This window comes from Grampus griseus, assembly GCF_964374135.1.
Source record: "Grampus griseus genome assembly, chromosome: 3".
NCBI classification, from domain to species: Eukaryota; Metazoa; Chordata; class Mammalia; order Artiodactyla; family Delphinidae; genus Grampus; species Grampus griseus.
In genome coordinates this window covers 156,014,762-156,031,985 of record NC_139019.1, presented here as the reverse complement: position 1 = coordinate 156,031,985, position 17,224 = coordinate 156,014,762, and the positions used below count along the sequence as shown (strand labels likewise).

General features: G+C 41.7%; 1 protein-coding gene across 3 annotated transcripts in view; it reads left to right on the top strand.

Moving 5' to 3' along the window:
* Positions 1-213: 213 nt before the first annotated feature.
* ZNF354B (zinc finger protein 354B) overlaps positions 214-17,224 on the top strand; it is a 32,915-nt gene continuing 15,904 nt past the window's right edge. Inside the window, exons 1-4 of one of the 3 annotated variants that reach the window (XM_082651071.1) lie at positions 214-400; positions 1,444-1,531; positions 4,708-4,834; positions 5,575-5,670. In XM_082651071.1, the coding sequence (XP_082507197.1) occupies positions 1,499-1,531; positions 4,708-4,834; positions 5,575-5,670 (256 nt within the window). In that variant the 5' untranslated portion in view covers positions 214-400; positions 1,444-1,498. Of the gene's footprint in view, positions 401-1,318; positions 1,532-2,717; positions 2,767-4,707; positions 4,835-5,574; positions 5,671-17,224 lie in introns of those variants that run through there. The other 2 variants (XM_082651070.1, XM_082651072.1) reach the window with 2 other exon arrangements.

Genomic DNA, 17,224 nt, shown 5'->3' with positions numbered 1-17,224 from the left:
CCTCGGCGAAACTCCGTTTCCTCTCGGAAGAACCGGGAACCCAGGAGCCGGCAACTCACGGAGCGCGGCCACTAGCCCAGAATGAGTACCCGGGCACATGACAGGCTCAGCCGGGCCTCTCCACGCAGCAAGCGCGGAGAACTACACTTCCCAGAATCCTTGGGTTCTCGCGTGGACTACATTTCTCAGGGGGTTAGCGACCGTTCCCCCGCCTCCACCTCACTACCCGGCTCCGGACCTGCACAGGGAGTTGGGTGTTTGTCGCTGGCGTGAGCGGCGTTCTGGGCTGGGGTCGGCCCAGACAGCACCCCGGGGAGTCCCGACCCGAAGTTGCTGTTAGGCCGTGGCAGTTCCGGAGCTTCCTGCCTGCGGCCCGCGGAACACCCGAGGCCTGGGTGAGGTGAGCGGCGGAGGCTCGGCAGGATGCGGGAGGGAGGACCGGGCTTCGGGAGGATGCGGCGCCGGGGTATGGGACAAAGGCCCAGGAGGCGCGAGCCGGGCCTTTGTGGGCGCCGGCGGGCCGAGGGCCGGGCACCCCGGCTCTGTCCGCCTGCCGCCACCAGCCATCCCACAGTACCCCTGAACGAGACAGGTCGGGCACTTCGTCCCCATTGGCTGGACCCAGCCACCCTTCTGCTTCCTCCCGACCCATTCCCAGTGCGCTACCTGCCCAGCGCCTTACGGCATTTGAATTTGTTTCGGGCTGGCAGTGAACGTGAGAAATTTCCTCACCCTTACCATCACTCCTGCACTTCCGAGTGACAGGCTTGTTTTGCGCGAGAAGTGAGTCGCCGGCTTCCCCCAGTGGCAGAGCCAGGACTGGAACCCAGGTCTTTGGTTTTCTGTGCCCTTTCCTCAAGACAGCAGCCCTCTCCCCGCCATAGGAGAGCTGATGTTTTCCCTTTCCGAAGCAGCTTTCTCTAGAAATCTGGAAATTGTTTCCTTGATAGGAGGGGGAGGAATTGGGTGGGAAGGCTTGAGGTGGAGAAAAGTTGTCACATGCACGCAGGGAGGTTAGAGCAGGTGCTCTGGAGCCCGCGGTGCTTGGAATCCTGGTGCCACCCTCCCTGGCTGTGTGGACTGGGGCAAGTTGCTCCCACTCTGCCCTCAGTGTCCTGATCTATAAAATGGGGTGCTGACAGTGCCAACTGTGCTGTGGGACTCGATGATGTATTGATAGGTAGTGCCTGGCACGCGGTGAGGCTCAGGGAGTTGCTGCTACTGCTGATGGAGTCCTAGGACCTTTTCCTCTGAGCCAGGGAAAGAGCTGGGCCTGGACCAGGACCCAGCCCTTCTCTCTGGTCCTCTCTACTCCTAGCTCCTGACTTCCTTCCTGAGGGCACATGGCATCATTCTCAGGTGGTGTAAAGGTTTCAGAGCTGCTGATTCTGAGGGGTGCAAAGCAGAAGGGCCTTCCTCCTGGCTCCCATTTTCTTCTCTCAGATTTGGCTTCTGGAGACTTCTCCCATCCTAAGGGGAAACTGCCCAGAAAGAGGACATGGCTACTGAACAGAGGGAAACAAGGTCTCAGGTGAGTGCGTTACCATCTCAAGTCTTACGGACAAATAGGTTTGTTTTTTAACCCTCAAACTGAAGTTCTGTCCCCAGTACAGTCTTCGCCAGGTTTTGGAGCCCATGTCCTTCTCCCTTTGAAGAGTTGGTCCATCCTGGTAGATGGTGGATTGCATAGGGATTGCTTGCCTCCAACCCCCCAATCCATGTGTTGTGTCTCTTTTTTTTTTTTTTCTGATAGACACTCTTTTATTCATTAATCTCAATTCACTGTATGATTACTGAATTGACAGGTAAGATGCCACATATCTTATACCACTTGGGGTCAGAACAATAAACATGCGTACTTGGCAGAGTTCCTTTCTGGCCTGCCTCCTTTGCTCAGTCATGTCCCCCTCCCTACCCTTGGCCAGGATGCTTTTCTTTTTCTTTCCACCCCGAGAATCTTCATGATACCTTACCCAGGCTCTTCCCAGTCCAGAGTTTTTAGTTTTTTCTCCCTCTTAACTTTCTGGATCATGTGCCTTGCTTCTATCACTCTCTTGAAAACTGATCTTGACCTGCCATTGTCATCTTTATTCTGTGGGAATGAGGGTGGGACCCCATCCAGGTGAGGCGGTGTGTGAACAAAGGATAGCCATTTTGGTGGGGACACAGATGGAGAGGTCTCTTGACTTTAAGAGCTGAGAGAAGACTCCTCAGGAAGTGGCAGGGAGGGTGCTGTGGGATATCAGTAGTGGAGAAGCAAGGTATACAGGGTGTACAGTTAGAAGTGGGGCTCTCAAGCCAGACAGCCAAGTTTGAACCCATATCTTCTGTTACCATTTATGGGCCTTAGGCAATTGCATCTCTCTGTGCCTCAGTTTCCTCACCTGTAGAATGGGAATAACAACCATGCGTACCTCATAGGGTAGATGAGAGGAATTGCAGCATGGCAAGTGTTTCAGTAAGGGCCGGGCACATAGTTGATGTTGAATATGTGGTGGTTGTGGTAGCTGAACAATATTATTCTAGTACATGATACTATTACTCTTGATAGATAAAAATTAACTGTACAGTGTTTTTAGGACCCAGAAAATACTGTTCATTCTGTACTCATTTTCATCTAACAATAATAGTTAATGTTGCTGGGGGAATATCCCGAGGGCTTTACCTTTGTTCTCACTCTCATAACAGCGCAGCAGTTATTACCCCCATTTTACACATGAGGAAACTGAGGCTTAAAGAAGTCAAGTGACCTGAAATCAAACCCAGGTATGTCTGGCCTCTGAGTTCATGCTGGTTATTGTCCAGCCATTCCTCTGGTGCATCTCTCAGAACACATGGCAGGCCCAGCCCCTGTGTTACCAGAGCTCTCTGCAGTGCGATGTTGTATATCATTTGGACCCACGAAATGTCATGGTGGTTGATCTTCTGAGGCTACGGCTAGGACCTGCCTTTGCATATTTGGACTGCTTTTTTCTAAGGCTTTCACATTCCATTCCAACAGAGCCAAGCTGCTCTCTTGCCCAGAATTTTCTCTGTCCCTGTGTGTGAGTCCTATGTGACATTTCTCCCTAACCTCACCTGCTGTGTGGAATTGTGTGTAAAACTCAGTAATAGGATGTTTAAGATAAGAGAGAGAGTATACCGAGTGCTGTGTTGGAAGAAAACTTTAGTTATCATCCTGTCTCTGCCATTAATAAAGTATGTGACCTGGAATCTTGACTGTCCTGGATCTTGTGTTCCTCGTCTCTAAAATGAGGATTAGCAGATATGGTGTATGGTCCTATCCAGCTACACATTTTCCTTTTAGTGTTCAATTTCATGCACTTTTCTTGTCTGCCAGTTAGATTGTAAGTTCTTTGAGAGCAGAGATCATTTCTTGTATTCCTCCCAATGTGCCAATAATTTAATGCCTTTTCTTACTATAAAAATATTGCATGATCATGGCAAAAAACTTTATAGAGAATAAAACATGCACGCATATATATATATGGGTATATGTATATATGCTTGTAAATGTACATATGTGCATAGATGTGTGTATGTACATGTATTTGTCTATATATTTTTTCCGTATATGCAAAAAAAAAGTAAAATCACCCTTAATCCCACCATCTGGAGATGATCGCTGTCAGCCATTTGTTATGCATCTCTCAGCATCACTTGCTATGTACATATAAAATTTTTTATCAAAAATGGGACCAAACTATACATACTGATATGTAACTTGCTTTTTATACTTAACATTATTATGAATGCCTTTTTAAGTCAAAAATACTGACTTACACCATCAATTTTAATGATTCATAGTACTTCATATTGACATGATAATAGGTAAGATCTGAACCTTTAATATGAGCCATGTATGGTTTTAAGTACATTGTATGGATTATTTCATTTATTTATTAACTATTTGGTAGGTTTTGAGAGGCAGTTTTACAGAGCGGTTAAGAATGGAGCCTTAGACATCCACCTGGAATTGGAATCCCAGCACTACCACTGACCAATTGTGTGACTTTAGAGAAATTTCTTATCCTCTCTGTGACTTCTCTTGTGTAAAATGAGGACAGTAATAGTACCTTCTTCCTAGCGTTGTTGTGAAGGTAAAATAAAGATTTACACTAAAGATTAATGTAAAGCTCTAAGAATAGTACTTGTCCTGAAGAAAGCATTCAGTTAATGATAGCTGTTTTAATTTCCATTATTACTGTCCTCAGGCTGCAGAGAGCACACAGATAGTGCCTTAAATTATTTAACCAAGCCTCTGTCAGTGATTATTTAGGTTGTAGGAGTTTCTGTTTCTCTGCTGTTAACTAACACCATAATAAATGTCCTTTTGTGTGCATTTTTTTGCACTGTTCGTTATCAAACAAATATAGTAATTGGAGAGTTAAAAAGTATGCACATTTTAAAGCTCTTAATATGTATTACCAAATTGCTATTAGAAAGATTATTCTAATTAACACTCCCACTAATGGTCTTAATACCTCCACACATCTCTGTGTGGTTAACACAGGGCCTGGTTCATACTTCATGGTACTCAGTATGTATTTGTCACAGGTCAAGTGTTCATTAAACCAGTGACTTGAAACCTTAAGAACCTAGAATAATATAGAAGCATTTCATGGTAGCCTGTCTACTTCCCACTGCCGCCCTCTTCACCCTGTGTGATGGGTGGTCTTGGGTGAGCTGGGATGCCTGTCTCTACAGCTGTCAGTGACGTTTGAAGATGTGGCTGTGCTCTTTACGCGGGATGAGTGGAGAAAGCTGGCTCCTTCACAGAGAAACTTGTACCAAGATGTGATGCTGGAGAACTATAGCAACTTGGTGTCATTGGGTAAGGAAATTTCCTCTGTTTAGAAATTGGGATAACTCAGCATCTGATTCCCTGGGTAAAAGCCATGGATCATCAAAACTTTAGCTGAGTTTTGCCTTAGCACTGTACAAATTGGATCTCCACAAATAAATCTGAAAAACTTTTTCCTGCTAATAGGCATGGATGCCTCATGCCCCACGGATGGGACAGTCTACAGAGCTGCACATTAGAAATTCCCTCATAGTTCAGGCATTTCCCACTATGATTGTTCTATGATGTGTCTGCTCATCTCTAAGCAGAGAGCATCTTTCATCCCTCTTCTTTGACCCACCACTTGCCTTTCCCGTTCACTTTTCCAGCTAGATGAACACTGTATAATCCATATTTGAAAGGGAACCAGATAGTGTTTTCTCATTTTAAACAGTCTACCTGGTATCTTCTCCATAGATACCTGTTTATAAATATGAATTTAGTCTGTACATCTCATATATTTCCTCTTTTATAGAAAGCTAATGGTACCCTATTTCAAGGGTACATGTTTATGTATTTTCCTAACATGCAACTAATTATTACATTGTTATGTTTTACAAGTCCCTTGCTTTTTCCCTAACACACCCCTCACATCATGGGGGCAGAACTTGAGCACCCTAAGGAGCTCTTTATATCATCCTGTAAGTTTCCACTCAGATCTCAGATACCTCTTCGTGTCAAAACCAAGTTTGTTGTTGTTTTTATTTTTTTGTTTTTTTTTCTATGAGCAGGACTCCTATTTTCCAAACCTGAGGTGATCTCCCTGTTGCAGCAAGGAGAAGATCCCTGGAAGGTAGAGAAAGAAAGCCCTGGAGGCTCCTCTGTAGGTGAGTGGGTGGGGAATCTCTGCAGGCAGCAGTCTGGTAAATGAGTGCATGTGCAACTTGGAGATGTTGGTCAGGGAAATTTCTCCAAGTTCTCAGTCCTCAAGAAGTTTTGGAGAAGGGTCACAAACTTCTGCGTCATGTCTGATAATCACTTCACAGGTAAATCTCTCAGGATTTTTATTCTTTCCTCTTGTTTCGGAGGAGGGCTGCATTTTCATGTATTCACTGAGCAAACTTAGTCCATTTAAGGAACTGCAGATAATTCGTTCTGACTGAAGCCCAGGGTTGTGGGAAAAGAAAGAGATGAGGAAGGAAATGAGATCAGAAAGCCAGATGGGGGCCACACTCTGAAGTGCTTTGGTACAGTTCTTAGAGAGGGGAACTGTCCGTGGGTGACTGGAAATAATTCAAGGATTTTAAGCAGAAGAATTACATGGTCCTTGATATTTTAGAAAAAATGGTCAGAGTCTGAAACACTTTAAATGTCCTTCAGTAAAGGCATAGCTAAAGAAGCTGAGGTGGGTCCCTACACTGGCACACAGCACCACAGTCAGAAACAAGAAGCACTGGTGTGGGTGGAGCTCCAAGGCACGTGAAGGACTAAAGCTAGTTACAGTGCATGATTATGACATGTCGCCATTTATGTGTAAAGAAAATTACGTGGGTGTTTGTATGCATAATATGCATGTAAGTGCTGAGAGAAAGGTCGCGGGACACCTAAGGTGGTAACTAGTTACATTTGGATTAGGATCGAGAATGAGTATTGATGAAAGGGGACTTTATTTACATGTAATGTTATTAAAATTTTCACAGAGAATATATTCATAAAGTCCTTATTATGCAATTTCAATTTAATAAGAATGGTCACTTTGGAAACACTGTTGGTCTTAGATTTGAAGTGAGGAAAAACTAGAGGTGGGAACCTTCTGGAGATTATTGTGTAATGCAGGCAAGACGTTACCTGCAGGAAGGCACTTGCAGTGGGTTCAGGAAAGAGGAGAGAGAGACTTCCCTGGTGGCGCACTGGTTAAGAATCTGCCTGCCAATGCAGGGGACATGGGTTTGATCCCTGGTCTGGGAAAATCCCACATCCCACAGAACAGCTAAGCCTGTGTGCCACAACTACTGAGCCTACACGTCACAGTTACTGAAGCCGGCGTGCCTAGAGCCCAAGCTTCACAACAAGAGAAGCCACCACAATGAGAAGCCTGCGCACTGCAACAAAGAGTAGCCCCGACTTGACACAGCTAGAGAAAGCCCATGCGCAGCAACAAAGACCCAATGCAGCCAAAAATAAATAAATAAATAAATATAACATTTTTTTAAAAAAAAGGAAAAAGGAGAGGTCCCTTTGTTAAGGGTTCAGGACGAGTTCGGTGTGGCATGGGTTTCATTTGAGATGTGAGTGAAATATGGGTAGAGGTCGCCAGTGGACAGCTATAGAAGGTATACAGGGTTGGAACTCAACAGGGAGGTCAGGGAGCCGTCAGTGAGAAGGTAGCATTTGAAACCTTGAGCTGAGCAGACGAGGGAACGGAGGAGAGGACAGAGTCCCAGGAAACCTCAGTGTTTATAAGGTGAGTTAAGAAGGAAGAATCTGTGGCTGAGCCTGAGAAGAAGTCACCAGAGGAGAAAACTGGCAGATTCGGCTGTCATGGAAGTTGAGGACTGAGAGCTGTTGAATTGGGGAGGCCAGGGCTCTGGGGGAGCCAGGTTCTAACCCTCGCCCACTGCTTTCCTGTCCCGTGATAAACAGCAGTGCAACCTTGGACAGAAGGACGCAGGTCCTGCCCTGGCGGAGCTCAGTGGAGGGGGAGGCTAAGTGCACACAGGGCTGTGGAATGACAGACTCCGGTGAGGACCTCGGGAGAAGAGCCACAGGTGCTGCGAGAACGTGGAACAGGAGGGGTGCTGTGGGCAAGGCTTCCCGAGGAAGGGCCGGATCCCACGTTGTGAGAAGCGTTCAGGCACAGGAAGAGCATGTCCGAGAGTCCAGACAAAGGAAGCCGGCGTGTAGAGACGGGAGCGGGGAGAGGGGGCCGGGACCTGAGAGCCAGGCACAGCCTCTGAGGAGTTGAAGTACCCTGGCCACGGGCCCAGGTTTATATTCTGCAAGGATCAGCCTGCAACCAATGTGGAGCCACCTGGCATAGACGTGGTGGGACTTGTCTGAGGTTGCTGTTGGGTCCAGACGAGTCAGTGATGACCCCTCACAGTGGGGGCCCAGCAGAAGGGCTGTGGGACAGGCTGTCTCGATCCCTAAAGCGCCCACACCTTTAGTAGAGCTCATTCTTCCCCGTATAAGGTGAGATCTTTTGAGGTGGGAACCACACTTATCTCTCCTTATATCTTTTAACTGTCATTTGGGAGAAATATTCTAATTTTGTGGGAACTGCTGGAGACCACCACAAAGTAAACAGAGAACGCAGGCAGCAGGGAACCAGTGGAGAGTTTAGGAGGAGCGTCAGGTGTGGACTGAGTATGGCTTGGAAGATCAAAGGAAGAGAAGGAAGAATTGTTCACTTTCCATTCGCCTCGGGAGCCTCTGATCCATGAGGAGTCCCCCTTCCTGAGTGAAGTGTTAGTTGGATTAAACTGAATAGAAAGTATGACTGGAGTCGAAAGCTGTCCAGAGAGACCCTGAAGACACCTAGTGGTGATGTCAAGTCCTTCTCAGGTTTGGGAAGCTGTCCCTGAAGGAAAACTCTGGGTGTCTGGAGGAAGTAAGGACATCAGAGCCAACCAGTGTGTGCGTTTCTCTTGATGGGATGAACCTCCTCTCTTTGGTCAAAGGTGACAGTCAGATGGAGCGTCCTGGGAGTGCTGGCCTGTGGTTGTGTCTCTCCTGCAACCCTGGCGAGTCTCCCATCTGCCTGGACCAAAGTGCCCTCAGAACAGTTTCCCTTCCAAGGGGAGCTCAGTTCTCTGAGCTCAGGTGAAGGATCTGGATGTTCTTGGAAGCACCTTGATCATTAACTCTAGACTAGAACCAAAAACCGACCCTTTGAACAGCCGGTGACGGAAAAGCTTATGCTTCCAGGATAGGACTCCTAGAACCTCTAATTGCCTCCAAATGTGCTTTTAAAATATTATTTTCACATCAAAACTATTTACAACTAGGAAAAATAAAACGAACAGAAAAAACAAACTGTGTCACCCCTGGCTCTGTATGTTTTATATTGAGAAATGGGAGGAAATGGCTCAAAGAGACTCATCTGAGTCTCTTCCTTAAGAAATGAACCCAGGGCTTCCCTGGTGGCGCAGTGGTTGAGAGTCTGCCTGCCGATGCAGGGGACACGGGTTCATGCCCCTGTCCGGAAAGATCCCACATGCCGCGGAGCGGCTGGGCCCGTGAGCCATGGCCGCTGAGCCTGCGCGTCGGGAGCCTGTGCTCCGCAACGGGAGAGGCCACAACAGTGAGAGGCCTGCATACCACAAAAAAAAAAAAAAAAATGAGAAAAGAAATGAACCCAAAGTCTAATCATTTTTCTGGAATATTTTATATGTATATATATATATGTATACATATATACATATATATATAATATGGATAATGTGATTAAATCAACTTGAACGTCTCATGAGTTTGGTTGACACCCAATGTGAAAATATTCTTAAAATCAAAAATTTAAAAATTCAGGGATGATTAAGTAAATTACCTCCAATGAAAAAGTGTTTGTCTTTTTCTCTTTGTTATATTTATGCTAGAATTCAGGGCAGACTGAACCTGGCAGGGTGGTTGGCTGAGGGGTCCCTTGTGGGCTGCCTTCCACCCACCAAGATTTGATGAGGCTGCATCTGCAAATTTTTTTAATTTGCAGAAAGGTGCTGTAGGGGTTAGAGCAGCAGTGGTTTTAACATAACATGCAGTGGTTTTAAAGAGTTAATTTACAAGGTGAAAGTTGAGCCCAAATGCTCTGTAGTCCTGTTTAATATGTTTGATTTAGTCTTATTCTCATCCCCTGCCACCAACATCTGTTGTCCTTGTAGCTGCCAGAATGGTCTATTTAAAAGGTAGATCAGGTTATCTCACTCCCATGCTCAAAACCTTTAGTAGCTTCTATCACATAGAACACAATCCAAAGCCCCTAGTGTGGCCTTCGTGGTCTGGTCTTGGCTACCTTTTCACCTTCACCTCCTTCCTCTCTGCCCTTCATTCAAGAACTAATCCCCTGGTCTCCTTGTAGTTCTTCAGACAGGCCACCTCAGGGCCTCTGCACTTGTTTTTTCCTCTCCTGGACCATTCTTCCTGAGCCACAAGCCCACATGACTGACTTCCTTGAGTTGCACAGGTTTCTGTTCAGATGGCACTTTGTCTATTAGACACAGCACATCTGAACATGGCCCTCTGTCCTCCACATTCTTTTTTTTTTAAATTTTATTGAAGTATAGTTGATTTACAATGTTATGTTAATTTCCGCTGTACAGCAAAGTGATTCAGTTATACATATATGTATTCTTTTTCATATTATTTTCCATTATGGTTTATCACAGGATATTGATTATAGTCCCCTGTACTATATACAGTAGGACCTTGTTGTTTATCCATTCTATATATAATAGTTTGCATCTGCTAATCCCAAACTCCTAATTTAACCCTCCCCCACCCCCTTCCCCCTTGACAACCACAAGTCTGTTCTCTATATCTGCAAATCTGTTTCTGTTTCATAGATAAGTTCATTTGCGTCATATTTCAGATTCCACATGTAAGTGATATCATATGGTATTTGTCTTTCTCTTTCTGGCTTACTTTACTTAGTATAATCTCTAGATCCATTCGTGTTGCTGCAAATGGCATTATTTCATTCATTTTTATGGCTGAGTAGTATTCCATTCTGTATATATACCACATCTTCTTTATCCATTCATCTGTTGATGGACATTTAGGTTGTTTCCTTGTCTTGGCTATTGTAAATAGTGCTGCTGTGAACATAGGGGTGCATGTATCGCCTCTTGCTTTCTTTTTTTTTTTTTTTGACAAAGGAAACACAACATTTTTATACTTAATGCATTCTTTAAAACATGCATGCAAGTTAAATGTGTAAAATCCAAGCAACAGACTTAAATGTTATAAGAAGGTCTCCATTCTCAGAGAGCTAAAAAATAAATGTGGACATGAATTTTAGTGATGTAATCTCCATTTCACTTATAGTTTTAATTTTGTTCATTTCCTTTACAGTTCAGTGGCTTGACTCCTTTTTTTGTGGAGGGGAGGGCTAGCTGTCTACTTTTTTTAAAAATTTTTATTGGAGTATAGTTGCTTTACAATGTTGTGTTAGTTTCTACTGTGTAACAGAGTGAATCAGCTGTACGTATACATATATCCCCTCTCTTTTGGATTTCTTCCAATTTAGGTCACCACAGAGCATTGAGTAGAGTTCCCTGTGCTATACAGTAGGTTCTCATTAGTTATCTATTTTATACATAGTCTCAATAGTGTATATATGTCAATCCCAATCTCCCAATTCATCCCACTCCCCCTTCCCCCTCAGTATGCCTATGTTTCTTCTCTATGTCTGTGTCTCTATTTTTGCTTTGCAAATAAGATCATCTATACCATCTTTCTAGATTCCATATATATGTGTTAATATACGATATTTGTTTTTCTCTTTCTGGCTTATTTCACTCTGTATGACAGTCCCTACATCCATCTAAGTCTCTATAAATGACCCAATTTCACTCCTGTTTATGGCTGAGTAATATTCCATTGTATATATGTACCATATCTTCTATATCCATTCCTCTGTTGATGGACATTTATGTTGCTTCCATGTGCTGGCTATTGTAAATAGTGCTGCAGTGAACATTGGAGTGCCTGTGTCTTTTTGAATTATGGTTTTCTCTGGGTATATGCACAGCAGTGGGATTGCTGGGTCATATAGTAGTTCTATTTTTAGTTTTTTAAGGAACCTCCATACTGTTCTCCATAGTGGCTGCATCAATTTACATTCCCACCAACAGTGCAAGAGGGTTCCCTGTTGTCCACACCCTCTCCAGCATTTATTGTTTCTAGATTTTTTTGATGATGGGCCATTCTGACCAGTATGAGGTGATACCTCATTGTAGTTTTTTTTTTTTTTTGCGGTACGCGGCCCTCTCACTGTTGTGGCCTCTCCCGTTGCGGAGCACAGGCTCTGGACGCGCAGACTCAGCGGCCATGGCTCACGGGCCTAGCCGCTCCGCAGCATGTGGGATCTTCCCAGACTGGGGCACAAACCCGTGTCCCCTGCATCGGAAGGCGGACTCTCAACCACTGCGCCACCAGGGAAGCCCCTCATTGTAGTTTTGATTTGCATTTCTCTAATAATTAGTGATGTTGAGCATCTTATCATGTGTTTTTTGGCCATCTATATGTCTTTGGAGAAATGTCTATTTAGGTTTTCCGCCCATTTTTTAATTTTTAATTTTTTTTTTTGATATTGAGCTGCATGAGCTGTTTGTATATTTTGGAGATTAATCCTTTGTCAGTTGCTTCATTTGCAAATATTTTCTCCCATTCTGAGGGTTTTCGTTTTGTTATGGTTTCCTTTGCTGTCAAAAGCTTTTAAGTTTAATTAGGTCCCATTTTTTACTTTTGTTTTTCTTTTCATAACTCTAGGAGGTGGGTTAAAAAAGATCTTGCTATGACTTATATCAAAGAGTGTTCTGCCTATGTTTTCCTCAAGGAATTTTATAGTGTCTGGCCTTACATTTAGGTCTTTAATCCATTTTGAGTTTACTTTTGTGTATGGTGTTAGGGAGTATTCTAATTTTCTTCTTTTACGTGTAGCTGTCCAGTTTTCCTAGCACCAATTATTGAAGAGGCTGTCTTTTCTCCATTGTATATTGTTGCTTCCTTTGTCATAGATTAGGTGACCGTATGTGTGGGGGTTTATCTCTGGGTTTTCTATCCTGTTCCATTGATGTATATTTCTTTTTTTGTGCCAGTACCATACTGTCTTGATTACTGTAGCTTTGTAGTATAGTCTGAAATCAGGGAGCCTGATTCCTCCAGCTCCCTTTTTCTTTCTCAAGATCACTTTAGCTATTCGGGGTCTTTCGTGTTTCCATACAAATTGTAAAATTTTTGGTTCTAATTCTGTGAAAAATGCCATTGGTAATTTGATAGGGATTGCACTGAATCTGTAGATTGCTTTGGGTAGTATAGTCATTTTCACAATGTTGATTCTTCCAATCCAAGAACATGGTATATCTCTCCATCTGTTTGTGTAGTCTTTGATTTCTTTCATCAGTATCTTATAGTTTTCTGCATATAGGTCTTATGTCTCCTTAGGTAGGTTTATTTCTCGGTATTTTATTCTTTCTATTGCAATGCTAAATGTAATTGTTTCCTTAATTTCTATTTCTGATCTTTCATTGTTAGTGTATAGGAATGCAAGAGATTTGTGTATTAATTTTGTATACTGCAGCTTTACTAAATCTATTGATTAGCTCTAGCTGTTTTCTGGTGGCATCTTTAGGATTTTCTATGTATAGTATCATGTCATCTGCAAATAGTGACAGTTTTACTTTTTCTTTTCCAATTTGGATTCCTTTTATTTCTTTTTCTTCTCTAATTGCCATGTCTAGGAGTTCCAAAACTATGTTGAATATTAATGGCAAGAGTGGGCACTAGGGGTGCATGTATGTTTTCAAATTATAGTTTTTTCTGGATATATGCCCAGGAGTGGGATTACTGGATCATATGGCAACTCTATTTTTAGTTTTTGAGGAACCTCCATACTGTTTTCCATTGTGACTGCACCAATTTACATTCCCACCAACAGTGTAAGAGGGTTCCCTTTTCTCCACACCCTCTCCAGCATTCTTCCACAGTCTTTATGCCCTCACCATGTGTTATTTTCGCTCAGAGTACTTATCACTGCAAAATAGTACATATTTATTTATAATCTGCTCTTCCTCTGAATTATAAACTCTCTTGTGCTGGGTTGTCTGTTTCATTTGTACCCATTTCTCCAGTACCTAAAATAGTGCTCGGTCAGAGTTGGCTTCCAGTTAATGAATGCATGAATGACTTGGCTAGGTTAGTGGTGATGGACACAGAAAGAAGAGAACCAGTTTCAGAGACATTCAGGAGATAAATGCAGCAGGACTTAAAGATGAATTGGATATGGAAGATAAAGGAGATTGAGTTGTCAAGGATGGTTGCTTGGTTTGTGACTTGTTCAGGGATGGATAATGATATAATTCCTGAGATAGTGGTAGTAGGAGATCAGATTTGGAGGAATGATACCAATTTGATTTTTTACTTTAGAGGGAATTTTACTTTTAAAAAATTTTTTTTGATTTTAAGATAATTTTAGATTCACATAAGAAGTAGTACAGAGAGATCCCATTGGTCCTTTACCCAGTTCCAAAACTATAGTTCAAGACTGCAAACAAGATATTGATGTTGATACAGCAAAGATATGGAAGAATTCCTTCTGTCACCATAAGGATCCTTCCTATTACTCATTTTTAGACACCCACTTTCATCTTGTTCCTTGTCCCTGTTCCTCACCTCCTCTTATTCTTAACCCTTTGTAACCACTAGTCCATTTCTATAATTTTGTCATTTCAGGAATGTTATTTAAATGGAGTCATACAGTATGCAACCTTTTAGGACTGTTTTTTTTTTTCACTTAGCATAATTCTCTGGAAATTTATTCAAGTAGTTCCTTGTCAGTATTTCCTTGTTACTTATCAATATTTCATTCCTTTTGATTGCTGAATAGTTTTTTGTAAAACACATATACCACAGTTACATAACCATTCACTGTTGAAGGACATATGGGTTGTCTCCAGTTTCTGACAATTACAAGTAACATTGCTATAAACATTTGTGTACAGGTTTTTGTGCAAAAGTAAGTTTTTATTTCTCTGTGATAAATGTGGAGGAGTGCAATTACTGGGTCATGTTGTAGTTGCATGTTTAGTTTGAAAGACAGCTAAATTGTGTTCCAGAGTGGCTGTACCAATTTACATTCCACCAGCAACGCAGCAGCATATGAGTGATTCAGTTTCTGTGCATCCTTGCCAACATTTTGTGTTGTCAATACTTTTATTTTAGCCATTCTGATAGGTATATGGTGATATACACTGTGATTTTAATTTGCATCTTCCTAAGTTCTAATGATGTTATTTCCATGTGCTTTTTTGCCATCTGTATATCTTCTTTGATGAAATGTCTGTTCGTGTCTTTTGTCCATTTTCTAATTGTTTGATTTTTTGCTGTTGAGATTTGAGAGTTTTTTATATATTCTAGATGGTAGTCATTTGATGGATATGTGGTTTGCAAATATTTTTTCCTAGTCTTTAGTTTCCTTTCATCCTCTTAATTGTGTCTCTGAGGAACAAAAGTTTTAATTTTGAGAGGTCTGGTTCATCAGTGTTTCCTTTTATGGATTGTCCTTTCGTTGTCAGGTCTAAGAACTCTTTGCCTATCCTCAGATCTTATAGATTTTCTTCTGTGTTTTTTCTAAAAATGCTGTAGTTTTACACTGTACATTTATTTCTGTGATTCTTTTGCATCTAATTTTTGTATTAGATGTAGGATTCGGTCAAGATTCTTTTTTTTTGCTTATGGACAGTCAGTTGTCCCAGCATTATTTGTTGAATAAGCTATCTTCCTCCACTCAGTTCTTTTACACCTTTGTCAAAAAGCTGTTGAGCCCATTTGTGAGTCTGTTTCTAGGTGTTCTGTTTCACTGATCTGTGTGTTTATCCCTCCACCCACATCACACAGTGTTGATTACTGTAGCTATATATAGGCTTTAATATTGGATAGGTTGATTATTTCTTTATTCTTTTTCAAAGTTGCTTTAACTATTCTAGTTTCTTTGCTTTTCCATATAAATTTTAGAATAATCTTATTTATATCTACGAAAAAATCTTGCTGAGATATTGCAGTAAACCAAACTTGGAGACAGTTGAGATCTTTACTATGCTGAATCTTCCAATCCATCAATATGGTGTATCTTACCATGTATTTAGCTCTTTTTTGTTTTTGTTTTTGGCCACAATGTGCAGCTTATGGGATCTTAGTTCCCCGACCAGGGATTGAACCTGGGCCCTCAGGCCCTCAGCAGTGAAAGCGCTGAGTCCTAACCACTGGACCACCAGGGAATTCCCTATTTAGCTCTTACTTAATTTCTTTCATCAGTGTTTTGTAGTTCGCAGAATACAAGTCCTGTACATATTTTGTTACATTTACACCTAAGTATTTTTTGAGTAATTATAAATGGTATTATAAATATAATTTCAGTGTCCACATGTCCATAGTATATGGAAATAATATTGATTTTTGTATGTTTATCCTTATATCCTGTGACCTTCCTAAACTCCTAATAGTTCTAGGAAATGTTTTGTAGATTCCTAGGGATTTTTTTAATGTACTATCATCTCAAGATAGGGATAGTTTCATTTCTTCCTTTCTGATTTGTATGATTTTTATTTCCTTTTCTTACCATATTGTACTAAGTAGACTTTCAGTACTATACTGATTAAGAGTGGTGAGAACAGACATTCTTGCCTTGTTCCCAATCTTAAGTATAAAGCATTTAGCCTTTCACCATCAAGTATACTGTTAGCTCTAGGTTGCTGCAGATGCTCTTTATCAGGTTAAGATATTTTTCTGGGAGGCCAAATGACCTTCACTTCAGCAGATCACATTTATAACATAGTGACTAAGAGATTTAAGAGTCATACCAACCAAATACAGTGGGTGAACCTTGATTGTTTCCTAATTGAAAAAATTTATGAAGCAATTAGGGAAGTTCAAACACTTCCATGTATATAAGATGCTACTAGTGAGTAGTGTTAAGTTCATTGGCTGTGAGATGTTTTGCTTTTTTTGTTTTTTTTTTAAGACCTTATCCTTGAGAAATGCATTTGGAAACATTATTAGATGAAATGATAGGATGTTTAGGATTTGCTTTAGCCAGTCTGATGGAGGAGGAGTAAGAGCTTATATATGAAGTGTTGGTGGTTGTTGTTGCATTGTACAATTCTCTCTGTTTTTGTATACATTGAAATTTTTCCATAATAAAAAGTTTTAAAAATTGGAGTTACAAAAAACAAATTGTCTAGACCAGCATTCCTTTTTTCAGTAAGACACAGGATGTTCACAAAATGTGCACCCATCTATAATTATACTGTTATGTGTAATTCCCAGCATACCAATTTTAAGTCTTTCAATCCTCTGGTTCTCAAGAAAGCCCCGTGAGAGTACCAATTAAAGTCACATTTTTATTGAGATATGACATTGAATCTGACTGATTATTGGATAAATCAGGGAAATACTTCAGGAAATAAGGCCAAAAAGCCATTTGGGGTAAAAAAAATATTCTGCCTTCAACCCTCACCCGTATTCCTTCATGTAGTATTGGGGAAAGTTTTTTTTTATCTCCTGCCAACTCAGAGAAACCTCTCCAAAAGACAGAAAACAGTTACTATTGAATAAACATTAAACCAAATTTCCGCATGCATCATAGGTAACCTGCTGATGAGATTAAAAGAGGGTGGGGTTTCTTTCTGTTTTTTTTTGCAGTACTCGGCCCTCTCACTGTTGTGGCCT